The 27,179-nt window shown below is 39.2% G+C and overlaps 1 protein-coding gene across 1 annotated transcript; it reads right to left on the reverse strand.

Moving 5' to 3' along the window:
* Positions 1-1,357: 1,357 nt before the first annotated feature.
* Positions 1,358-20,915, reverse strand: LOC139159362 (vomeronasal type-2 receptor 26-like). Its single transcript, XM_070736682.1, has 5 exons — positions 20,690-20,915; positions 12,235-12,394; positions 8,974-9,246; positions 6,685-6,794; positions 1,358-2,259 (listed from the first exon to the last, which is right to left on the reverse strand). Exons 1-5 carry the CDS (start codon positions 20,913-20,915, stop codon positions 1,358-1,360), a joined length of 1,671 nt encoding a protein of 556 aa, XP_070592783.1.
* Between the last annotated feature and the right edge of the window lie 6,264 nt (positions 20,916-27,179).

The raw sequence follows: 27,179 nt of genomic DNA on the forward strand, positions 1-27,179 counted from the left end.
AATGGCTACTCAGATTTCTTATATAAAATTAAAATGCTATTAACTAATACATCTTTTAAGCTGTTTTGAATTTTAAACACCTCTAATCCATAAGGCTCTATTATTTCAAATTTTTGCCATATCTCCTCCGACTCAATTTAAATGTATAGTTTTAAAAAAACCATTTTTAATAGGAAATGCCCTTTAAAAATAAAAAGAGGAAAAGTGAACCTAAACAAAAAACCCAAATACTTCTAATATCAAATTCAAGGGGGGGAGAGCAACTCCCCCAACTAATAAATATCTGAATTCAACACCTTAATAAACCAAATTAGTAAACCCAATTAATTATTTTACATCCTTTTAATAAGTAACATGTGTATGTATGTATGTATGTATGTATGTATGTATGTATGTATATAATAATATATATAATATTACCCGATCCACATATAGTATTTAAAAAAAAAAGAAATGAGGAAAGCATGAAAAATGAAGAAAAAAGGGGAGGAAATAAGGAAATAAGGAAACAGAAGAGGGAAATAAGACAGAGAATACACAAAAGAAAAAGATACAAAAAGAAAAAAAGAAGAGAAGGGGGAAAAGTAAAAGAAAAAAGAAAGGATGCCCTTCTTCTCAGCTATATTCTCCCCAATATAACTATTATGATCTATAATTTTTTATATATTCAGGAATACACCCATGAAATCATCCACTCTGCACCAATCCAAATCATACCTTATGCCCTATTCTAAATAAATCGCTGCATACCCAGCATAATCCTCCTGCCCTACACTAGTTGTATTGCTGCAAACCCAGCAAAATCATCATAACCTACTTTAATAATGTCCCTGTGTAACCAGTGAAATCATCATGCCTTATTCTAAGAATAAAGAGGAAACTAATTAAAAAGAAAAAGAAAACACAAAAAATCACTTAGAACCCAGTGAAATTAGCCTCACCATATCCTATAGGGCCACCACGGCTCATATCACGATTCTTTCTAAATATGGATTGTATAGAGTAATGATTCAAAAGAAAATGATCTCTTACACATCTCTAATATATCTTACTAAATATTTATTTATTTGTTTGTTTGTTTATTTATTCTAATTTTTTTATGCTGCCCTTCTTCTTAGACTCAGGTGGCTTACAACATGTTAGCAATAGCACTTTTTAACAGAGCCAGCATATTGCCCCCACAATCCGGGTCCTCATTTTACCCACCTCGGAAGGATGGAAGGCTGAGTCTTACTAAATCAGTTATGATTGAAAGTTCATATGAGAGTTTTTAACATAAGAGATTTCACTTCCTAGGAATCTTATTTTATCTTAAATAATTTGGGTTAGGAAAAAAACCTTCAAAACCCAAGAGCTCTCATTGGTTTTTTATCATTAAATGTTCCTTAGTGTTCATGTCAGGTCTCAGAACAATGATGTAACATTTGGGGAGAAAAATACATCCCAGTAAACCAAGGCTGGAGACCAGAATGGAGAAGATTTGCACCGCCACCATGTATTTCCCTTTGGTGCTCAAGTAGGTGGGGACAAAGGAGATCCAAACACTGCAGAAAACCAGCATGCTGAAAGTGATCCACTTGGCTTCATTGAAAGTCCCTGGAAGCTTGCGGGCCAGGAAAGCCACCAAAAAGCAGATGACAGCCAAAAAGCCCATGTAACCAAGGGCAGTGTAGAACATGATGACCGAACTTTCGTTACATTGCAGGAGTATCTCTCTTGGTTGAGAATGCAGGTCAGAATATGGAAATGGGGGAGAGATTCCCAACCATGTAAGGCAGATGCCCACCTGAACTCCAGAGCAGAACAAGACAATGGAGTTAGCCAGACTTTTCCCCAACCATTTCCTCATCCTGCTGCCTGGTTTTGTGGCCAAAAATGCTACCACCACCATGATTGTCTTGGCCAGCAAGGAAGAGACAGCAACTGAGAAAACCACACTGAAGGTGATTTGTTGAAGAAGGCAAGTCACTTTATGGGGCTGACCAATGAATAGAAGGGAGGTCAAAAAGGAAAGCAGGAGAGAGACCAGGAGAATGTAGGTGAGATCCCGGTTGTTGGCTTTGACTATGGGAGTTTCTCGGTATTTAATGAAGATTCCCAGAACTAAGGCAGTGATTAGAGACAAAAATAAGGCTATGATAGCCAGCATAAGACCTAACGTTTCTTTGTAGGACAGGAAAGTTATGATTTTGGGGACACACTGATCTCGCTTCTTGTTGGAATGCTGTTCATCTGGACACTTTTCACAATAAGCTGCATCTGGAAAACATATATTGCTGTTTATCTTTTGATTTAGTGATATTCTATAGCTCGTGAGCAATTGGACTGATAATGCAGGGGTAGATAAAACAATGAATTTTTTAAAATTATTTTTAAACCATTTTTATTACTGGAATAATAAAATATAAAGGAAGAAATTATCTACATTGAATAATGACAATTGAATAACACAAAATATAATTACTCAGCATGAATGAAGTGATTATAGGAAAAGTTTGCCATCATCCTTTCTCTTTATTTGCCAAATGCTTAATTGTGTGTCATGTGTTTGTGTGTGTGTGTGTTTGTGTGTGTGTATCCATATTCTCTGGGCATGTGTGTTTGTGTTTACTTTTAAACAATACTTTTAAACATCTATTTGAATACTTTCATCTATTAGTTTTGATTACTCTCAAATCTTTCTTTCTAAAAGCTATGTTCAAAAGGTCTAAATTTGCTTTGCAGTATGCAATATGTACAGTACCCATTATTGTTATTTTTCTCATAAATAGTATAAGGTAAATGTTCCCCTTTCACATACATGCTAGTTGTCCTCAACTCCATGGGGTGGTCTATTTCCAGTGGTGGGCTACTTCTCAGACAGGTGGGGGGATGCAGTGGGGTAGCAAAAATGGAGCTCCACCCCAGAGCACCCAATTTGCACTGAAAGAGGTTGAAAGAAAATGCAGGGCATCCTGCATAGGCCACGCCCACAATGTGGTAGTAAAAAAATTGGTAGCCCTTCACTGTCTGTTTCTAAGCTGAAAAGCCAGCGCTGTCTGATCACAATTCCATGGTCATGTGGCAGGCGTGACTAATTGCTGAAGGGATACGGAATGCTGTTACCTTTCTAGCAAAGGTAGTCCCTATTTTTCTACATGCTTTCAAACTGCTAGGTTGGCAGAAGCTAGTGCAAGTAACAGGAGCTCACCCCATTATGCGGTGCTAGGGATTTGAACTGCTGAACTTCGAACCTTTATGATCAACAAGCTCAGTTTCTTAGCCCCTGAGCCACCGCATCCCTGTATAAATGCTATAGATATTGTCAATTTTTCCATTGCTCCATATTTTTCAATTTCATCTCCCAATCTGACATCCCTGACAAAAAGTGTCTTTCCAATTTTATGCCAAAATTATAGAACCATGTTATTTCAATTTTTTATGTTTAGGATCCCACCCCCACTGTTCTGATATCTGTCGTTTCAATGCTTTTAAAATTGTTGATTCTAGCCAGAAATGATAAAACCATCCTTCCTTATTATGGCCTTTCCAATAGCTATTGTTAAACAATTTATCTATTTTAAAATTGTTGATTGAGTTATAGGAGTGAATTTTCTGAATTTGGTATCCAATAGTTGATATTGGCTTTGTATCTTTCTGAAGCTTCTTCCAATGATGATTAAATAGCTGACCAGCTGCTTTAATGCTATAATACTATAATGATGACAAAATGGTAGGAATGGATCAGTAGGGTTATTTCACTGTTACCACTTTAAGATATATAATAAGTAGTAATGGGCGAACCCAACGGTGTTCGGGTTTGGCAAGTTCGGATGAACTTTACACAAAATTCGGCCGAAGCCGAACCCGAATGGGAAATCCAGGAAGTGATCACCTTGGTGTCATTAGCAACCTGTCGGTGATGTCAAAGCTCCAAACGCCGAACACAACCCCGAACTTTGCCCGAAGTTTGAAAAAAATCCGTGTTCGTGTTTGGCGTACCGAACACCACAAAATTCAGTACGGACTTGAATTGTGCAGGTTTGGTTCGCCCATCACTAACAATAAGAGAGGCCCTGTTGGGGTATATATTTATTTATTTATTTATTCGACTTCTATGCTACCCAATCCCGAAGGACTCAGGGCGGCTTACAACAGTGATAAAAAATACAATAAAATAGATACAAAGATAAAAAAGTCGAACATTTCTAAACTAAAACATTAAAAAATGAAACCTCATAAAGATTTAAAAAAACAGTCACTATCATACACATGCACACCATTCACAAAATTGGCCATCTAGAATGTAAAATTTATGGCCCCCAAGCGTGCCAGCACAGCCAGGTCTTCGTGGCCTTACAAAAGGCTAGCAGGGTGGGGGACTAATAGGAAGCCAGTGCAGCTCACAGAGCAAAGGTGTTATATGGGTGTACCCATGATACCTCTTGTGGCTGCACTCTGGACTAATTGCAGTCTCCGAACACTTTTCAAGGGTAGCCCCATATCTCTCTCCTTGTGTGCTTCCCTGCTGAAGCTGCTGATTGATAGTTTGACCTTTCCCTAGTAGTATAGAACTTCTGGTCATGACCATAATTAATTCCATTACTTTGGTCACAGCACAATTTAGTCGTGACCTGAACCTAACCAAAATTAATGCAGCGGCCACACATGAGTCGCTGTTTTGGTGTTTACAAAACCCCCCAATTTGGTTGTGGTCAGAAGCATTCATGACCAGTACTGTACTACTGTATGCTGTATGTATATCCTTTTGTAGAGATAAACCACTATTTATTATATTAGGAGCCAATGTGGGGCACTGGTTAGAGTGCAGTACTGCAGGCTACTTCTGCTGATTACCAGCAGTTTGGCAGTTCAAAGATCATCAGGCTCAAAGTTGACTCAGCCTTTCATCCTTCTGAGGCCGGTAAAATGAGAACCCAAATTGTTGGGGGCAATATACTGACTCTGTAAACCACTTAGAGAGACAATTCACCCTGCCCACAAAAGTGCATGTAGTCAAGGCTATGGTTTTCCCAGTTACAATATATGACTGTGAAAGTTGGACCGTAAGAAAGGCTGAGCGCCAAAGAATTGAGGTCTTTGAACTATGGATTATTATTCTGATTATTTATTATTGATTAGATTTGTATGCCGCCCCTCTCCGAAGACTCGGGGTGGCTCACAACAGTAATAAAAACAATATAGTAGTGGAACAAATCTAATATTAAAAAACATATAAAACCCTATCATTCTTTAAAAAACCAAACAGCACATTCATACCAAACATAAAACAAAGTATAAAAAAGCCTGGGGAAAAGGTGTCTCAACTCCCCCATGCCTGGCAATATAAGTGAGTCTTGAGTAGTTTACGAAAGACAAGGAGGGTGGGGGCAGTTCTAATCTCCAGGGGGAGTTGGTTCCAGAGGGCCGGGGCCACCACAGAGAAGGCTCTTCCCCTGGGGCCCGCCAAACGACATTGTTTAGTCGATGGGATCCGGAGAAGGCCAACTCTGTGTGACCTTATCGGTCACTGGGATTTGTGCGGTACTCTGGTCCAATGCCATGTAGGGCTTTAAAGTTCATGACCAACACTTTGAATTGTGACCGGAAACTGATCGGCAGTCAATGCAAGCCACGGAGTGTTGAAGAAACGTGGGTGAATCTTGGAAGCCCCACGATGGCTCTCACGGCTGCGTTCTGCATGATCTGAAGTTTCCGAACACTTTTCAAAGGTAGCCCCATGTAGAGAGCATTGCAGTAATCGAACCTCGAAGTGATGAGGGCATGAGCGACTGTGAGCAATGACTCCCTGTCCAAATAGAGCCGCAACTGGTGCACCAGGTGAACCTGGGCAAACGCCCTCCTCGCCACAGCCGAAAGATGATGTTCCAATGTCAGCTGTGGATCAAGGAGGATGCCCAAGTTGCAAACCCTCTCTGAGGGGTACAGTAGTTCCCCCCCCCCAGGGTAATGGACTGACAGATGGAATTGTCCTTGGGAGGCAAGACCCACAGCCACTCCATGTTGTCTGGGTTGAGTTTGAGTTTGTTGACACCCATCCAGGCCCCAACAGCCTCCAGGCACCGGCACATCACTTCCACTGCTTCATTGACTGGACATGGGGTGGAGATGTATAAATGGGTATCATCAGCATATTGATGATACCTCACCCCATGCCCTTGGATGATCTCACCCAGGGGTTTCATGTATATATTAAATAGCAGGGGGGAGAGCACCGACCCCTGAGGCACCCCACAAGGGAGAGACTTAGAGGTCGACCTCTGACCTCCCACTAACACCGACTGCGACCGACCGGAGAGGTAGGAGGAGAACCACTGGAGAACTCCTGCAAGCCTGTTATACTGCAATGTGATCAAATAGTCAGTCCTAGAGGAGATCTACCCTGAATGCTCTTTAGGAGACCAGATTCTGAAGATGAAACTTAAATACTTTGGCCACCTAATGAGAAGGAAGGACTCACTGGAGAAGAGCCTAATGCTGGGAGAGATTCACTGAAGCAGTAGGCATGAGCTTAAATGGGTTCCAGAGGTTTGTAGAGGACAGAAAGGCCTGGAGGAATGTTTTCCATGGCGTCATTATGGGTCACGATGGGTCAGACATGATTTCACAACTAACAACAACAAAATATATAATTGTCGCTAGAATAAAATGCAGATGTTTCTTCCTTGTCTTTGAGCAACCTACCTTCTTGAGTGGAGATTGTTCCTTCCATACATGGAGAGCAATCATAGCAGCAAACTGGTTCTCCCTCTCTTGTGAGCTTTGTGTATCCTGGGAAGCAACTTTTAGTACACCTAGAAAAGGAGGCATTCTAAATAGAAAGAAAATCAGGCAAATGTATGAATATGTAGATTCCTTTTATAAATGGAAGTCATTGCCAAGATGGATTCATAAACTCAAGAAGGGAGTTTCAAGATATTTTCCCCAATATAACAGAAATACATTTGTTTTGGTTGAAAACTTTCCACTTGCAGTTTGATTTCAACAGGATGTAATCCTAGAGGGTACTCAGGGCTGATCTATCCAGACATCATTATCTTTCTGAGGTTTTTCAGGCAATGCAAGGTAACATGCCTTTGGACTCCCATTCTTATCAGCTTCAGCATGAATTGACAATAGTAATACAAGATGGGAATAACTAACCAAAACATAAGAAGCAGAAGATTGCTTATTATTATTAGTGCTATCACCAGGCATTGATGATGTTATCAAGATGGGTAATAAAATATCTGCAGTAAACAAACAAGCTCATAGTCCATCAAGGACTCCACTGAATAAGACATCCTGTAGAACCTTCAGGCTCTAAGGATTTTGTGTGGTTCCTTCGTATCCTTACTGACACAAGCACCATTGGATTAGCCAACATGATTTCCATGTTACATAGAACAATGCTGGCATTCCCACAGCAATGTTCCCTCTAATTTTTTTTCGGGGTGGGAGGAAAAGTATAGTGTCTGAGTGGCAGTCCCCTTGGGACTGGGCAGTATAGAAGTACAAATAAAAAATAAATAAATAAATAAATCCCTTCTTTTTTATTAAAAGAAATTAATAATAAAACAAAACTAAACTCTATTACTATTAAAACTAAAACAACCAGCAAATCCAAAAACATAACTATTAATAAAAACAGGTGAGGGCTGGGGGGTTTTCTCTCTGTTATTATTTAAGTGCTTTTACCATATGCTTTAAATCAAGAGTCACTTCTCTCTCTGTTTCTCTCTCTTTCCTGTTATTCTCTGCCTCAATCATTTTCTCATTTCTCTTTCCCCCCTTTTTTCTATCATTTCTCTCTCCCTCTCCCTTCCTTCCACTCCTCTCTCTCTCTTGCTTTCTTCCTCTCTCTCTCTCTCACTCTCTTCCTTCCTCTCTCCTCTCTCACTCTTTCTTTCTTGCTCTCTCTCACTCTCTCTTCCTTCCTATCTTCTCTCTCTCTCTCTCCCTTCCTTTCTTTCCTTCTCTCTTCCTTCCACTTTTTTCTCTTTGTCTCTCTCTTTTCCTTCCTTCCCCTCTTCCCCTCCCTCTCTTTCTCCCTCTCTCCCTTTATATTTATCTCTTCCTTCCTCTCTTCCTCCCTTTCTCTCTCCCTCTCATTCACTTTTTTCTCCCTTCCTTCCTTACCTCCCTCCTTCTTTCCTCTCCTCTTTCCCTCCCTCTCTTTCCCTTCTTTCTCTCCACGTCTCCGGCAGGCAGCTGGCTTTGCTGACTGGCACAAGGCTCAAGCCAACTGCCCAGGAAAGCCAGGAAGGTCCTCCTGCCCCCCCCAGCCAAAAACACAACGGAGGTCTGCTGCCACCAGCTTGAGCCTCCCGTTGCTCCACCCCGCTTTGCCTGTCATCCTGGACCTTCATTGTGTTTTCGGGGGGGAGTGGCAGGAAAGCCCTGTGCCGGCCAGGGCTTTTCAAATGTGCTGCTTTCTTGCAACTCTTTCCTGGGCAGGGGGAGGGAGGAGGCCACTCCCCTCCAGGAAACAGGTGCAGGAAAGCAGCATATTTAAAAGGCGTGCTGCTTTCCCAAAAAGCCGGCTTTCCTGCTGCTCCCCCAAAAAAACACAACAGAGGATGACAGGCAGGGCAAAGTGGGGTGGAGCTACAGGAGGCTCAAGCAGGCAGCCTCCGCACTTTTCTTTCGGCAGAAGAGGAGGAGAGGGGGCGGATCGGGCGGGTGGGGGGGCAGCGCCTTCTACTGCCAGTGCCTCCCCCCCCACCCCCACCCCCACGGGCTGGCAGGGGGATGGGGAGTGCACGCCCATGGAAAAGGGTGCACGGGGGGGGGTATTTTTGGGCGTGCGCGTGCTCACACGCGCAGCTTACGGGAACAGTGTTCCACAGTATGCAATAAGTCTTTGTGGAGATCTAGAACAAATAGTAGTTTGATCTTCAACCTGTCATTTTGTTATCAAAGAGCTTCTATCAGAGTGCGAAGACTGATAAACCACAAAAGCAGATGAATATGTAGGAATGAATGAATATACACAAACAGGCAGACCTGGTTACCTGGTTAAATGAAGTTGGCCATATGATGACATTCTCATCGATAGAGAACTTGATCTCTGAAGACACTTCTTCTTTTTCAATATTCCCTATTTTCACACCAGCAGAAGACTTGTTAGGAAACACTGCCCAGTCCATGATATCAAAGTCAGCAATAGGAATTCCAGCCTCATCCAAATAAACATCATCCACAGAAAGATTGTAAATCTGGAGGTTTTGTAGAAAAGGATGGAGCTGAAAGGAAATGGGGAATGACCTGTAATCTCAGGTCACAAACATATTTTAGGTCTAGAAATCTCACCATCTCTGTAGGGTTGTTTCCCCACTTCTGGTATTGATGTTCCCCAAAATACCCGCGTCCCATTTTTACTTTTGCACAGTGGCAAAAAAAAATCCAAAAAAATTACCCCCCAAAAGACTGAAAACAAGAAGGCAATACATGTACAGTGCTGGAAACACAGCTTCTGCACATGTGAAGAAGAAGAAAAAATGGGAGATATGGTAGCGCCCACAAACTGGCACCAACCAAACCAGTTTTGTGACATCATCACCAGCGGTTTGCTACCAGTTTGGGTGAACCGGTCTGAACCGGGAGGAACCTCTCTCTGAACTGATGGATAAAATTGCTTGGATTCACTGTCAGTTTTAAGCCAAGCATGGAGTAGGATTGTTAGAAATGCCAGGGGAATAGTTTGATCATGTTGGTCCTGAGGAAATGGACACAGTCCTTGGGACTATCAATGTAACTACCTGCTTAGTAGATCTTTCTCCCTCCTTGTTGGTGAAAACCTATAGGAGGGTGACTATAGGTGGGTCCAGGTGATAATTAATGCATTGCTGTGGGAGGGAGCATTCCCAGGACCATTTAAGGAGGACTTGGCCTGTCCCCTCTTTATGAAATCATCATTGCACCCTACCTAACTGGACAATTTCAATGCACTCTCCCACCTTTCCTTCTTAGGGAAGGTGGTGGAAAAAATGTTGTGTTGCAACTCCAGAGTGCCTTGGATGACATGTGTTACATGTGGCCTTTCATTCACGTTTCAGTTATGAGATAGAAATGGCATTGAATGCTTTTGTAAATGATATACAGCAAGAGTGGGATGAATTTAGTTCATCCATCCTTACTCTGTCTGACCTCACAGTGGCTTTCATTACCCTTGACCATTGCATCCTTTTTGATCAGAAGTGGGATTTGTGTCTAGGAGAATGAGTTAAAATAGAGAAAATTTTAGTAAGAAAGTGAGAAGGGAGTTATATAGTAAGAGAGAAAAAGAAATTAGAAATTTAGGGCATTTAGAAAATTAAGGGAGAAAAAAATGAACAATGAGTTCATATTCAGTGCGGGGAGGAAGCAATATGGTTTAGAATTAAGAGGCATGAGAGACAGTAAATATTTTGGAAAGTTAAGCTATAGTGGTTAATCTGGGGAAAAAATAGAAAATTAATTAGATACAGGAGACAAATGAGGTTTGGAAGAGGCGGCATCAGATGAGTAACATATACCCAGAGTAAAGAGTTATATATGCAGAAAAGATAATGATAACTTTAGAAGAGGCACCGCTAGTTAAATGTATGGATTATGTTAACAGTCTGTTAAATACGAGATGAATTAGGATAAGAAGCACTCAGGGAACTATAAAAAGGAAGAAAGACGAAATAGAAGGGTGAAGAAAGAAAAGAAGAAGTGGAGAGAGAGTGAAAGAGGGGAGGGAGGAAATGAATTTTGAATGCAGACTAAGGTGGAAATAAAGATTTAGAAATGGAAAATATGGACTAATGTACTATTTGTAATATGTATGTAAGGCAGTGATTTTCAACCTTTTTTGAGCTGCGGCACATTTTTTACATATACAAAATCATGGGGCACATTGAGCGAGGGGGGAGTGGGGGGGCTAAAAAAAGTTTGAACAAAAAAATTATCTCTCTCTTCCTCCCTTTCACTCTATTTCTCTCCCTCTTTCTCTCTCTTCCTTCCTTCCTCTCTCTCTCCATCCCTTTCTTTCTCTCTTCCTTCCTTCCTCTTTTTTGCTCTTTCTATCTCTCCCTCCTTCCCTGCCTTTCTTTCTCTCTCTCTCTTTTTTTCTCTCTCTTGCTTTTTTTCTCTTGCTGAGCTTCGCGGCACAACTGACCATGTCTCGCGGCACACTAGTGTGCCCCGGCACACTGGTTGAAAAACACTGATGTAAGGTATATGCATATACTTTTAACCAGAACATATAAAATATTTGCTAGACCATTCTTCAATAAAGGTCATCTGTCTGGAATCTGCACTACATATCAGACATTAATACAATTGAGAATGTCCAGAGATATTTCATTAGAAGAGTCCTTCACTCCTCTGTTTGCAACAGAATACTTTATGCAACCAGACTTGAAATTTTGGGCTTAGACAATTCAGAACTACGCCACCTTCAGTCTGATCTAAGTGTAGCACATAAAATTATCTGCTACAATGTCCTACCTGTCAATGACTACTTCAGCTTCAATTGCAAAAATGGCACACAATAGATACAATCTTAATCTAAACCAGTCCAAACTTGGTTGCAAAAAGTACGACTTCAGCAACAGGGTGATCAATGCCTGGAATACACTACCTACAGTACCTCTGTTTCTTCCACAGAGAACCCACAAAATGTTAACCTTAGACTGTCTACCATCGACCTCACCCCATTCCTAAGAAGTCTGGAAGGAGCATGCATAACCTCACCAATGTGCCTACCATCCCTGTCCTAATGTCCCCACGTATTCATAATCATCTCATGTACTCATAACCATGTTTATATATATATTTATGTATTCACAATCATGTTTATACTTTTTCTGTAATCATGTATACCCAGTTGCCCTGCTGCCTTCCTCCCTCCATGGGGAGGGGCAGCCACACCTGCCTTTCTACCATGCTCTTCTCAGAAACGGTGTGGTCCCAGCATCCAACCACCTCTCCTGCGTGGCTCCAGTCCATTTTTTAAAAAGAAATAAAGCAGATAAAAAGCATTTTTCCCCAAATGTTAAAAGCATAAAATTTGAAGCATGAGGTTCAAATTATAACAGCTTTCAACTAATTGTGTGGTTTGATATTTTGATATCTAAAGAAGGTAGCGTGGGTCCCACCTGACTCAGAAGAAACTTCCAAGGGCAAAGCTTTTGTCAGTGGACCCGAGCAGCACAGGAGGCTGAGATCGAACTGCCTCCATCCACACTGAGCAACCTGGGACTGGGTGGCAGGCCCGGCCCTTCTGACTCCTCAGGAGGCAGCAGGCGTGGCTGACTGGACTGGTGGCCGCACGTGCCAATGGGGGAGTCCCAGCACTGGATGATCAGCTGCAGGAGTCGAAGAGGTGAGCACACCCCTGCCTCATCCTCTGCAGCGCCCTCACCACCCTGCTTGACCTGCTTCTCACCTGCAGGAGGAAAGAAGAGGAAAGAGAAGGACAAGAAAGAAGGAAAGGACATTTTTTACACTCTACTTATGTAGTAATTGGGGAGTGGGAGAAGGGGGTTGTGAAGCGAGGGAAGTAGATATAGAAGGAAGGGGGATAGGGAAAAGAAGGAGGGGGGGATAGAGAGGCGAAAACCAGCGTTAGAGCTGGGTCTTTCATGATTTGCGGCCTGTAGTTTGATCTCGTAGTTGGTGTGTTTTACCCTAAGGCTTTATCGATATGTTTTGAATGTAGTTTTTAGTGCCAATATATATAATTCATTTAGGGGTTTATTTTCTTTGTAAAGTTGGAGTTCGTGTCGATCGATGTTTACAGTTTGTTGTTTCAGTTTGATGTTATGATTTGTGATGTAAATTGCTATTTTTTCAAGTTGTTTTTGTTGGATATTTTTCTTGATGAGTAATTTTTAGATAATTCCTTTTTTTTAACCAGAGGTACCATTTATCCCAAGCTTTGTAGAAATCTGTCTCATCCTTGTCTTGCAGTTCCATTGTTAGTTTGGACATTTCTGCGCATTCCATTATTTTAATCAAGAGTGATAGAGTAGTTGGGGTTTTTTCTTGCTTCCAAAATTGTGCATATAAAATCCGTGCGGCTGTAATAATATGTATTATAATATATCTGTTTTCTTTACTAAAATTTTGTCTTGTGATTCCTAGTACAGTGGAACCCCGACATAAGAGCTGCTCTACTTAAGAGCAACTCGAGATAAGAGCTGGGAGGGGAGAGATATTTTTGTTCTACTTACAAGCCCAAATTCGAGATACAAGCGCCAAGGAGCTGTCTCCTGAAGCCAAACGCTAACTTCCGCGTTCGGCTTCAGGAGACAGCTGCGAAGCGGCGCGCGTGTTTTAAAAGGTTGCAGCCGGCCTGGGGGGCTCGGGGGGGTGCTTGCAGCTTTCTTTCTTGCTCTTTTTCTTTCTCTCTTTTACCTTCCCTTCCTCTATTTCTTCTTTTCTTTCTCCTTCCCACCTTCTTCCCTCCCTCCCTCCCTTCACTCATTCCTCTCTTACTCTCCCCTTTCATAAGTTTCCTTGCTTCCTTCCTCTGTTCCTGTCTCTTCCCTCTTTCCTTCCTTCCTTCCCACCCTCCGTCCATTCATTCACCCATTCCTCTCTTGATCGCTTAAAGCCGGTCCCTGGTGCAAAAAGGGTTGGGGACCTCTGTCCTACAGGATTGGGTGGCAGAGAAGTTGAACATATGTAAATTTAAAAGTTTAAGAAAGTTTACAAGTTAAGTGAAAGAAACTTCATTATTCATTTATATGTACATGTACATTTATTCATTAAAAACATGTCTTTCTGCATAATTTAGACTAACTTTGTGAGTTTTTTGAGGGCTGGAACCAATTAAAATTATTTACATTAATTCCTATGGGGAAAAGTCGTTCGAGATAAGAGCTGCTCGACTTAAGAGCCCAGGTCTGGAACGAATTAAACTCGTATCTCGAGGTACCACTGTAGAAATAATTTGGGTTTCGCATGGATAGTCTGAGAAGTAATTTGTTCTAGTATAGTTTTAATTTTTTCCCAATATTTTTGGGTGGTTTCACATGTCCACCAGATGTGGTAATATGTACCTGGTTTTTCTCTGCATTTCCAACATAATGGTGATAGATTTGGATACATTTTTGCAAGTCTAGCAGGTGGCAAGTGCCATCTGTAGAACATTTTTTAATGGTTTTCCTTATATGAGGTTGCCATCGTTAGTTTATAGTTAGCAGTCCAAATTTTTTCCCATTCGTTTAAATAAATTGTGTACCCAAAGTTTTGTGACCACGCTATCATAGATCCTTTAACTATTTCTTCAACAGTATCATGTTGAAGGAGGATATTGTATATATTTGATATTTGCTTTTTTTGTGGACCAAAAATTATTTTATCGAGGGGGTTATTTTTTTGGAAGTCTGATTTGTTCTTATCTTCATTATATTTTGATTTTATTTGTAGGTAGTGTAGCCAATCTACTTTAATACCTTTTTCCATGAGTTTTTCCTTAGGGATTAGCTCATTATTTTCGTTTAGTAGTTGGTCGTATGTTATAATTTTATCAGGGGTTAATGCATTCGGGTATATAATGGCTTCTGTTGGTGAAATCCATTTTGGGATGCAGAGGTAGTGGTTTTTTTTAATGAAGTGCCAGGTGTTAATTAAGGTTTTTCGGATGTAGTGTAATCTGAAATATGTTGGTATTTTATCTATGTCTGTCATCAGAAACTTGTGCCACCCGGATTGAAGGTCATAGCCTTCAAGTGTTAATATTCTAGAATTTTTAAGTATTATCCATTCTTTCAGTAGGTTTACAATTGAGGCATGGTAGTATAGTTCCATGTTTGGTAACCCAAATCCACCCCTTGACCTATGGTCTTGTAGGTCCTTAAGTTTTATCCTGGCCTTTTTTTTTGTCCATATGAATTTGCGAATTTTTTTGTGTAAATTTTTGAAAAAGGTCCTATTTAGTTTAATGGGTGCAGTTTGGAAAAGGTATAGAAATCTAGGAAGTATATTGCTTTTAATTACAGCAATTTTCCCCATTATAGAGAGTGGGAGTTTCGACCATCTGCAAAAATCTTTGTCCATTTCATTGATTAGTTTATCGTAATTGTCTTTCTTGATAGTGCTGCAATTTGCGGTAATCCATAATCCTAAGTATTTAACTTTTTTGGCCGTTTTTATTTTAGTGGATTCTTCTAATTTCAATATCTGCTGTTTTGTCATATTTTTTGTTATCATTTTTGTTTTTTCTCTATTAATTTTTAATCCAGCAATCTCTCCAAATTTATTTATTTCATTAATTAGGATAGGTGCAGATTTTAAGGGGTCTTGTACAATGAACACCATGTCATCAGCAAAAGCTTGAAGTTTATAATGTTCATTTTTAATTTTTAATCCTTGGATTTCCTTATTGTGTCTCATTTTATTTAGTAGAACTTCTAGTGCAAAGATAAAAATCAGGGGGGCTAAGGGACAGCCCTGCCTCACTCCTTTTTTTATACTTATTGTTTCTGTCATATCATTGTTTATCAGTATTTTGGCTGTTTGTATTGAGTATATAGTTTTAATGAGTTCTGTAAATTTATTACCAAATTGCATTGACGCTATTTGTGTTGTAAAGAATTGCCAGTATAAACTATCAAAAGCTTTCTGTAGATCTACGAATAGGAATGCTACTGGTTTATCTATGTTTTTATCGTAGTATTCTAAAGAGTCCAAAATAATCCTTGTGTTTGTTGTTATGTTTCTTGCCGGAAGGAAGCCATTTTGGTCTGTATGTATTCTAACAGTTAATATTCGTTTAAATCTTTCGGCTATGATGGATGCAAAGATTTTATAATCTGAGTTAAGCAGGGATATTGGACGATAATTTTGAATGTGAGCTCTATTTTGTGTATCTTTAGGTATTAAAGTTATGTAGGCCTCGTTCCAGGAGGAAGGAAGTTTTGAACCTTCGAGAATTTCATTAACAAGGGGTAACATTATAGGCTCCAGAATTTCTTGAAATTGTTTATAGAATTCGGCAGGTATACCGTCTGTGCCCGGGGTTTTATTATTTTTTTGTTTTGTAATTGCACTAGTTAGTTCCATTGATGTTATTTTGTCATTTAGCATATCCTGATCTTCCTTATTTATTTTTTCTGTATTTTCTAAGTTCTTGAATAGATTATTTATTAATTGTTCATTTACGTCATCTTTTTTATATAATTCCTCAAAGAAAGATTTAATTATTTGTTTTTTATCGCTAAGTGTTGTTTTTAAAGCATCTGTATGATCATATAATGCCTCTATAATTTTATCTGCTTTTTGGTGAGCGAGTTTTGAGGCTAACCATCGCCCAGGTTTGTTTGCAAATTCAAAGTGCTTTTGTTTGGCAATCCTTAATTTATGTGAGAGTTCTTCTTGAGTTTGCAGGTTTATGTAATGTTTTGTAATATTCAATTCTCCTAAAATTTCGGCGTTGTCTGGTTTCATTTGTAGGGTTTTTTCAAGGTTCTGAAGTTTTATTTTTAGTGTGGATAGGCTGTTTTGTTTCTGTTTTTTCTTTTTATTTTGGTATGCGATATAGGTTCCTCGCACATAGGCTTTCATTGTGTCCCATACGTTTTGTGTGGAAGTGTTACCATCATTGTTAATTTGGAGAAACTCACCCAATTGTTGTTTTAACATTTTTTGAAAGTTTTCTTCTTTAAATATTGTTTGGTTCATAGTCCATCGTCTTGAATGGTTATTAGTTGAATCTCTCCATTTCAACAATATGGGGTTATGATCTGGCCAGGAGTTTGGAAGTATTTGTATGTCTGTTACTTCATTGATAAATTCTAAATCAGCCCAGGCCATATCAATGCGGGACCATGACTTGTGAGGAAAAGAGAAAAAAGTATATTGTCTATTGTTTGGATTAAAGTGACGCCATATGTCTTTTAGTGCTAATTCAGTTGTAAGTTGTTCAAAAGTTGTCGGTAGTTGTTTTCTCTTTTTCATTTGCTTAGTGCTTTTATGATCCTTTTTCCTGTCTAATATTGCATTGAAGTCGCCTGTTATTATTATATTTGTTAAGTTTAATTCCGTGATTTTTTGATGTAGCTTTACATAAAAAGTGGATTGATTTATTGTGGGAGCATAGATTGCGATTATATGTATTTTTTTTGTTCCTGATGTAATTTGTACTATTAATATCTGTCCGTTGTCGTCTGTGTAAATTAGTTTAGGGTTAAGTTTAGGTTTAATGTATAGTACTACTCCTCTTTTCTTGACTTCAGCAAGGGATGAAAAGATTTCTCCAAGCTTGGGATGGTTTAAGATTAATTGGTCTTGTTTTTTTACATGCGTTTCTTGGAGACAGATTATATCTGCTTTTTGTTGTTCAATTTTGTAGAATGTTTTTTTTCCTTTTACTAGGAGAGTTGAGGCCATTGATATTGATAGAGAATAGTCTTATTTCATTATTCGGTAAGGGTTTTTTGTGATGTAAGTTAGTTTGCTGGTTCTCTTATTTTCTCCTTTCTCGCCTCCGCTTGAGATCTTGTTGTTGGGCCGTCTCTGCCATATTCTTCCGTTAATTTAAGTCCAGTTTCCTTATCTGCGAGAGTGTCTTCAGAGCTGATTTCATCCAGGCTAGATTTATCTTTTGATTCTTGCTCCCTAATACATTCCTCATCTACCTTTTTGATGACTTGATCGTAAAAGTCTCTTGCATCTTCTGTCGAAGTTATTTTGTATTTTTTGTCAATTAAGGAGATAAGCATGCCCTCAGGTGTCAGCCATTTAAATGGTATCTTGTTTCTGTTGAGTTTATTAGCTAGGGTTTGATAGGGTTTCCGCTTTTCACGCACTCGTCTAGGAACTTGACGAAGGACTATGATCTCTTTTCCTTTATATGATGGAGGATTTTCCTTTGACATATTGTAGATTTCATCTCTTATAGTACGCTTAGTGAATCTAATATGTACTTCCCTGGGTAGGCGATTTCTTTTTGCGTAACTTGTAGATAATCTGTAAATTTCATCCATTTGTTGATACATTTCCTGTGGGGTTTTATTTGTGATGCGTGCAAGAATTTCTGACATAATCTGAGGCAGGTTCTCTTCACTTGATTCGCTAATATTGTGGAACCTCAAGAAGAATGCTGATTTTTCAAGCTCAAGATTTAAAATGGCCTCTTCCAGATTTGTATTGATGTATTCTGTCCTACTTTCTGCGTATTGCAACCTGGTTTCCATTCTATCATTTTGTTCCTCAATTTTTTGAATTTTTTCATCATTCTGTGTGAGGGTTCCATGCATCATCGCTATCTTCTCATCAAGCTGTCCAACATGATCGTCAATTTTCTTGATCTCTTCCTTGATATAGTATAGTAAGAATATAGTAGAGGCCTTTACAGGAGCAGCTCTGGCACAGCTGGTTAAGACACCAACTAGAGGGGAGAATATTCTAGATTTAGTTTTTACGAATGGGAAATGGGTTTCAGATGTCAAGGTGGGAGAAAATTTAGGTTGCAGTGACCATCTATGTTTGTGGTTTGATGTAAAAACTCATTGTGAGCAATCCTATAATGCAACCAAAGTATTGGATTTCAGAAAAACAAATTTTAATGCAATGGGAGAATATTTAGATAATGAATTAAAGGGGAGGGATAAAATGGCAGGAGCGAGCATCCAGTGGACTGTATTTAAAAAGGCCATCTTAAAAGCCACTGGACTGTATGTAAGACAAATAACTAAAGGTAAAAGGAAGAAGAAACCGCTATGGTTTAGCAATGATGTAAGGGCTATAGTCAATGAAAAAAAGGCTGCCTATAGGAGGTATAAAGAGTCTGGAAGTATAGCTGATAGGGAGGTATATAAAATGAGACAGAAGGAGGCGAAACAGATAATATATGCTGCTAAAGCCTCAAAAGAGGAAGAAATTGCCAAATCTGTAAAGAAGGGGGATAAAACCTTCTTCAGATATATTAATGATAAGAAGAAGAAAAACTGTGGCATCACGAAGCTTAGTACCGGGAATAATACATGCATTAATGGGAATAAGGAGATCGCTGACCATTTCAATAGCTACTTCTGTTCAGTTTTCTCAAAAGACACCTTACAAAATAATACTATAGAGGGATATAGCATTGCTTCCAGCTGTACGGATTCAGCTCCAGTGATCTTAGAAGCCGATGTCTTAGAAGAACTTGAACGATTAAAGATAAATAAGGCAATGGGTCCAGATGGCATCCACCCCAGAGTTCTTAAAGAACTCAGATCTGTCATTACTACCCCCCTGACTGATTTGTTTAACCAATCCTTGTTAACAGGAGAAGTTCCTGAGGATTGGAGAATGGCCAGTGTTGTGCCTATTCACAAGAAGGGCAGTAGAGAAGAAGCTGGTAACTACAGGCCAGTTAGCTTGACATCAGTTGTAGTTAAAATGATGGAGACTCTACTCAAAAAGAGGATAAATCAGCACCTAAAAAACAATAACTTATCGGACCCAAATCAGCATGGCTTTACTGAAGGCAAATCATGTCAGACTAATCTCATTGATTTCTTTGACTATGTCACAAAGGTGTTGGATGAAGGTGGTGCCGTGGATATTGCCTACCTGGACTTCAGCAAAGCCTTTGATACGGTTCCACATAAAGAGCTGATAGATAAATTAGTGAAGATTGGAATTAATCCCTGGATAGTTCAATGGATTTGCAGTTGGCTGAAGCGTAGACATCAGAGAGTTATTGTTAATGGCGAGTATTCTGAGCAGAGTCAGGTTACAAGTGGTGTGCCACAAGGGTCTGTTCTGGGTCCTATTCTTTTTAATATATTTGTGAGTGACATAGGGGAAGGTTTGGTAGGGAAGGTTTGCCTATTTGCCGATGACTCTAAAGTGTGCAATAGGGTTGATATTCCTGGAGGCGTCTGTAATATGGTAAATGATTTAGCTTTACTAGATAAATGGTCTAAGCAATGGAAACTGCAGTTTAATGTTTCCAAATGTAAAATAATGCACTTGGGGAAAAGGAATCCTCAATCTGAGTATTGTATTGGCAGTTCAGTGTTGGCAAATACTTCAAAAGAAAAGGATTTAGGGGTAGTGATTTCTGACAGTCTCAAAATGGGTGAACAGTGCAGTCAGGCGGTAGGGAAAGCAAGTAGGATGCTTGGCTGCATAGCTAGAGGTATAACAAGCAGGAAGAGGGAGATTATGATCCCACTATATAGAATGCTGGTGAGACCACATTTGGAATACTGTGTTCAGTTCTGGAGACCTCACCTACAAAAAGATATTGACAAAATTGAACGGGTCCAAAGACGGGCTACAAGAATGGTGGAAGGTCTTAAGCATAAAACGTATCAGGAAAGACTTAATGAACTCAATCTGTATAGTCTGGAGGACAGAAGGAAAAGGGAGGACATGATCGAAACATTTAAATATATTAAAGGGTTAAATAAGGTCCAGGAGGGAAGTGTTTTTAATAGGAAAGTGAACACAAGAACAAGGGGACACAATCTGAAGTTAGTTGGGGGAAAGATCAAAAGCAACATGAGAAAATATTATTTTACTGAAAGAGTAGTAGATCCTTGGAACAAACTTCCAGCAGACGTGGTAGATAAATCCACAGTAACTGAATTTAAACATGCCTGGGATAAACATATATCCATCCTAAGATAAAATACAGAAAATAGTATAAGGGCAGACTAGATGGACCATGAGGTCTTTTTCTGCCGTCAGACTTCTATGTTTCTATGTTTCTATGTTTCTATGATATCTTCCTTCATTGCACCCATATTTTCCATCATTAATTCATACTTCCGATCCATTGATTTCTGCATATTAATCATTATCTCTTGTAGGGAAGCTAGGGTAATGGGTGCAGCTTGGTCTGATTGTACAGCTGATGTTTTGTCAGTAGAAGAGTTTTCTAAGTTACGCTGGATGGTCGGGGTTGAAGATTGAGGTGCTGCCTTCTTCCAAGCTTTAGTACTTGTATTTGTATTAGTAGATGACATTTTGAATATTTATGGGAAAGTCAGACAGGGTATAGTAAGAGATACAGAAATATGGGTTTAGCTTATACTCAAAATGTTCGATACTATTGATTTATATCAATCTTAATAGAATAACTTATAGTAAACTTATAGTAGGATAGCTTATAATAATATTATAATAGGCTCTATAATCCAATTCTTAAGACTCAAAAATGTCAATATACAGTTCTATATCAATATCTAATAAGTATTATTAATGTTCTAGATATGGGTATTCAAGAAGGTTAGGGTAAGTTAGAAGAATTGAGTAAGTAATAGGTAATGAAAAATAACTTTCAATTAATATATAATAATTAATAGTTATAATAGTTAAATACAGTTGTTTGACAAATTGTAGTGTTTATATTGATAGATAGGTAAATAAGTATATAATAAGTAGATAGGTTAACACATCAGCATATATGTATATAGGTCAATAAATAAATAAATTATTAGTTTAGATATAAATCTGTAAGTAAATCTAGCTCAGTAATCCAATTAATTCATAGATTCAATAGATCTCTAGTAGTGATGATAATATAACAGTATAAAGTATTATCAATGACAGTATAAAGATGTAATGGCAATATATCAATGTAGAATGTTTTCAAAAATCTCCCACTCCCCAATTACTACATAAGTAGAGTGTAAAAAAAATGTACAATATCCATATCTCTTTTGTCTTTCTGTATTTGGTTTTTATTGTATATATTTAATAAATTTATTTTCAAAAAGAAAGAAGGAAAGGAAAGGAAAGGGGAGGAGAGGAGAGGAGAGGAAAGAAAAGAAAAGGAAGAGAGAAAAGGAAAGAAGAGGTGCAGATGTCCTGGTTGATCCCAAGGGGGTCTGGGAGTGGATGTGAATTTCCCCGGACAAAACATCCTACAGCCCTCTCCATCCGCTCTTCTGTGACATTGCTTTCTTCCATTCGCTGGTGGTCAGAAAATTCAAAAGGAACCCTCAGCTGAGAATCACTGCTGTAGATTGGTTGATTCAGGGGGTTTCTTTAGTGCTAACTAATGGTGTTAGCTATATCTGGTACAGGGATAGATTTGTATTGGATGCCTCATTATTTTTTTAAATTGTGTTTTTGTAGAATCCAAGTCTTGAATACCCCAGAAGGAGTGAAGCAAAAAAAAGTGAAAGCAGATAATGGAAGATTATTCCAAGAGGCTTGGACAGAATTATTTGGACTGATTGAATGCAGTGGGAAAGCATTATGTACTTTGTGTAATGAAAGTGTTGTGTGTCACACATCAAGTGTCAGAAGGCACTTTGAAATCAACCACAAAAATGTTGCTGAACTTGGCGCAACTGAAAGACAGGAGTTTATTGCAGGAAAAGTGAGGAACTATGGTGAGGGCAATATCTGGTTTCATATAGTTAATTGTTAATGAGATAAAGCGTAAAGTTATTCAGTTCCATTGTGTTATACATCAAGCAGTTCTTTGTGCCAAGGGAAAAAAATTAAAGATGTCCTCAAGGATGTCACAAAAATTGTGAATTTCATCATGGCTTGTGCTCTGAATTATCAACAGTTTAAAACACTTCTTGAGGAGGTTGAGGCACAGTATAATTGTTTACTTATGTACAGTAATGTCTGGTGGCTGAGCAGAGGATGAGTGCTGCAGAGATTTGTAGCGTGCTTGACTGAAATGAGGCTGTTTAGGAATGAAAAAGGGCAGAAATATCCACAGCTCATTGATATGCCTAGTTCACCAACTTCATGTTTTTTTACAGATTTTACAGTACACTTCAATGTACTGAACAAAAAACTACAAGGTTATGGGAAAACAGCAGAAAAGATGTTTGGAGAAATCAAAACATTTGAGATAAAACTGCAAGTTTTTTAAACAGACCTTGAAAGTGGGCAGCTGAAATACTTTCTGTTGTGGTTGGTTTATGGCCAGCTCCTCTGGTCACTGATTTTGAATTAGAGGAGCCGGGTCTGTCGGATCATCGGAGACCTGTTTGGCTTGCAGAGTAGTCAGAAAGTGAGAGGGAAGGAGAGGTGGAAGTGGAGGGTGCCTGAGAGACAGAGGCTCCTACAGAGTGTAGAATCCTCAGTCAAAGCCTCATCTGGGTCAGATGAGGAGGGGGGTGATGGATGACCCCATCCTCAATGTTAGGGTGCCAGGAGCAGCTACGCAGATGCAGACAAAGATTCTAAAGCACATCTAGAAGCAATTAGGAAAGCTTGCAGCAGGCTTCAAAAAGGGAGGGCTTGTGAGAAGCTGCGTTGGAGTTATCCTTTGGCAGGTAACAGGGACGAGGATACAAGAATTCCTCAGCTGACTTTTGAATCTTGAGACATTTAAGCGTCGTTGTTGAACATTTGATCTGAAACCCAGTCAAGTGAATACTTTGCAGAAGCTCATTTAAAAGACATTTGTTGCCGGCTTGAGCCGTTAGCCCTAACCTTTGGATCGTAAACCATCATTCCTCTGCAGTCATTGTGGCTCTAAGCCAATTTGTACAGCAATATAATTTCGAGTTTCGTAATCCTCACTCTCTGTGTGTTTGTATACTACCTTGTTGCGTGGCCAGCCTGTCAGGCCAAACACTTTCCAAATCTAAACATGCATTTAGAAAATTCTACAATATTTGCAGACAATCTTACAAGCCATCAGGAAATCTACAAGGCATTTTCTAGCATTGTAGCAGCTCCAGGGGTGAATTTTAGTAAAAGATTTTTACAGTTCTATAAAATGGAGATAACCCTGTGTTTCCTTACTTCTCCAGGTAAAGCCAAATTTAAAGAACTTAATCTTTCCTACTTAAATTGGTTAGATTTTAAAAAATCTGGAAATGGCGCTATTGTAATTTTAAGAAAGCGCTACCTGGAAAAATAAATTCTGTGACCTGCATGAAACATTTGAAAAGATAGAAAGGGATGACACAGGACAGTTCATTCTAACACAGTTACCTGTACTTAAATCCTTAAATCCTTAAAGCATGGAATCTTTGGCAAATGATTTTAAGTCAATGAAAGCAATTAGGATTGCTTTCCTTACTTTGTTTGGATCATCTTATGCTTGTGAGTAGCTGTTTTCTGTTTTGAATCATATAAAAATGACACCAAAAGCAGACTTATAGATGACCTGAGTAATGCATGTGTTGCTCTCAAATTTATAGAATATGAGCCAAGATTAGACAAATTATCAGCGGGCATACAACAGCAAAAGTCACATTAATAAAAAGCATGCCAAATGCAAAGTTTTACATTTTAATAAAATGTTTGTTCAATTGAAAGCGCAGTTATTGTGGTTTTTTTCCCCAGAGAAAAAAATGTTAATCACATATAAGTTATTTTTCTAAACTGAAACCTCTATTCAGATTACCATACTTTTCAGAGTATAAGATGCACCATTTCCCTCCCTAAAAGAGGGAATGTTAGTACATCTTATATACTGAATGTAGCCATTTTGGGCCTCCTAAAGTCCCACCCTTGCACCTATTTTTGGAAAAAAAACAGCCTGTTTTTCACAAAAACTGAGGTGTTTGTCCCTTCCCCCAGCCTTCAGAAGCATTCTGTAGACCTCCGAAACCCTCTGCATGCCCCATTTTTTGCAAAAATGGGCCTGTTTTCACCCGTTTTTGCAAAAATCAGGGTGTGCAGAAGGTTTGAAAGGGTTGCAAAGTGCTCCAGGGGGGAGGGGGCTGGGAGGATAAAAACTTTTTTCTTACTTACCTCTTCATGATCTTGGTGTGTGTTATAGTCTGAAAAATATGGTAAATTTCCCTGTTGGCACTCGAAGATAAATCACCATCACTGATATGCTTGATAAGATAGATAGATAGATAGATAGATAGATAGATAGATGGATGGATGGATGGATGGATGGATGGATGGATGGATGGATGGATGGATGGATGGATGGATGGATGGACGGACGGATGGACCGACGGACGGACGAACGAACAAACAAACAAACAAACAAATAAGTAAGTAAGTAAAACAAACAAACAAACAAATAAATACAAAAAAAAGATCTAGTTTGTGGGATAGAAGAAGAACTCCCTTCCAAACCTATTATTTTATGTTCTAAGTTTTACCTTCCATGGTTGTATCATCTGTTGTGTTGGATGGTTCCCAACACGCATCCTCATCTTACTCATTTGGGAGAAAAAGGCAGCACTGAGGACCAAGGCCAGAACCTGGACTGATGTGGAAATACCTGAGCCATCTTCAGATAGGATTATTTCAACCAGATCCTGGGGAGGAATTTCCCAGCTCTCTTTTTCCAGGCACATATTCCAAACTTTCTTAGACCACAAGGGGCTTGAATATGAACACTGAAATGCTGCCTCCCCAAACTGTCCACTAGCAATGTAATGTGATTTAAAATCATAATATCTTGTCTTTTTCTTTCTCTGGGTTGAGAAGGATAACAAAATATGGTTATGCTGAAGGTTAACTATTTGATAAAAAAATCTCACACTTATATCTGACAAAGCTGTGGCAATCCATATTCTTCCCCCAAAATTGATAGCGCTATTTTCAATGTTTCGTATCATCATAGCTAGTGTTAATGTGGCCTCAAAGTTCAGTTGACAAACAATAGTTTTTACTTTAGTGTCTCTGAAATATTGAAGGGTGTGCTTTTTGGCCCCTCCATCCTGAAGCCTGGGTAAGCTTTCTGAGAAGGCAACACAAGCACCTTTCTTTAGGGCTTCAGGCACAAACATTCTTCTGAACTTTTCCCCACTTTCATTGTCTGGAGCAGCGAGGCCAATCCACGTCCATCGGAAATGCAGGAGCAGCTTGACAATTGCCAATTGAGGAGGTTCTTGTTTTGGAGTCACCCGGTAGAAAAAAGGGAAATGATGTTTCTGCTCTGGAATGTAGCTGATGACCCCATAATTGATCTAAGATGGAAGAGAAAAAAGATAGAAACATAGAAGATTGACAGCAGAAAAAGACCTCATGGTTCATCTAGTCTGCCCTTATTATTTCCTGTATTTTATCTTAGGATGGATATATGTTTATCTCAGGCATGTTTAAATTCATTTACTGTGGATTTGCCAACCATATCTGCTGGAAGTTTGTTCCAAGCATCTACTACTCTTTCAGTAAAATAATATTTTCTCACGTTGCTTCTGATCTTTTCCACAACTAACCTCAGATTGTGCTCCTTGTTCTTGTGTCCACTTTCCTATTAAAACACTTCCCTCCTGAACCTTATTCAACCCTTTAACATATTTAAATGTTTTGATCATGTCCCCCCTTTCCCTTCTGTCCTCCAGACTATACAGATTAAGTTCATTAAGTCTTTCCTGATAAGTTTTATGTTTAAAATCTTCCACCATTCTTGTAGCCCATATTTGGACCGTTCAATTTAATCAATATCTTTTTGTAGGTGAGGTCTCCAGAACTGAACACAGTACTCCAAAGATGGTCTATTGCTTTGCTATGAAGGACAAAAATAGGGGCTTACCTCTAATGGCTTTTGCCTCATAGAAGAAATTTCTTCCACGTGTCCTTGAGCTATAAAATGTAGTCTCTTATCAACTTTCTGCCAAGATCACAGATCAAAGTACTGATGTGAAATGTACCAAGAGGTGTGTGTGTGTGTGTGTGTGTGTGTGAGTGTGTGTATCTGTCTATCTGTCTGTCAAGGAAGGGAGGACCTCTGGCATGTATGTATGTATGTGTGGCCACATCCTTTTACTGGGTAGCCACACCCTTTTACTGGGATTTGTCTGGTAATCGGGAGGTATCAATTTCACGTCCAATTTCATGACTTTGACAGAACTAAATTAATTTCCAAAACTGAACACTACAACAAAAGAATAATCGTGGAAGCCATTGAAATAGAAAAACACCCTCACAATATGAATAAATGTGATGATACCTCCTGCCTGCCAGACATCTGGAAACCAGCCCTCATCAACAAATGGATCCCAGCCACGCAAACTGAAACCAGACCCAGAACAACACAGGACACTACCACCAATCACCCCCACCAGACCCTAACCCACACCCACCCTACAGACCAAATACAACCACCATCCAAAAACCAAACCACAGCAGCACCCCCAACTGCTGCACTCCCTTCTAACATGCACACAAAGCAAACTGACAAACACCATAAGCCCATGACCAGACCATAAAAACACAGCCAAACCAAAACCCAGGATGTTACATCACAGACACACATTACAAAACAGCTGAGTAGTCTGTAGGCTCCAACTACTTAGGATATCACTCCCAATCCACAAACATCAACCAATCAGCATACATCA

The sequence above is a fragment of the Erythrolamprus reginae genome, chromosome 2, assembly GCF_031021105.1.
Source record: "Erythrolamprus reginae isolate rEryReg1 chromosome 2, rEryReg1.hap1, whole genome shotgun sequence".
NCBI lineage: Eukaryota > Metazoa > Chordata > Lepidosauria > Squamata > Dipsadidae > Erythrolamprus > Erythrolamprus reginae.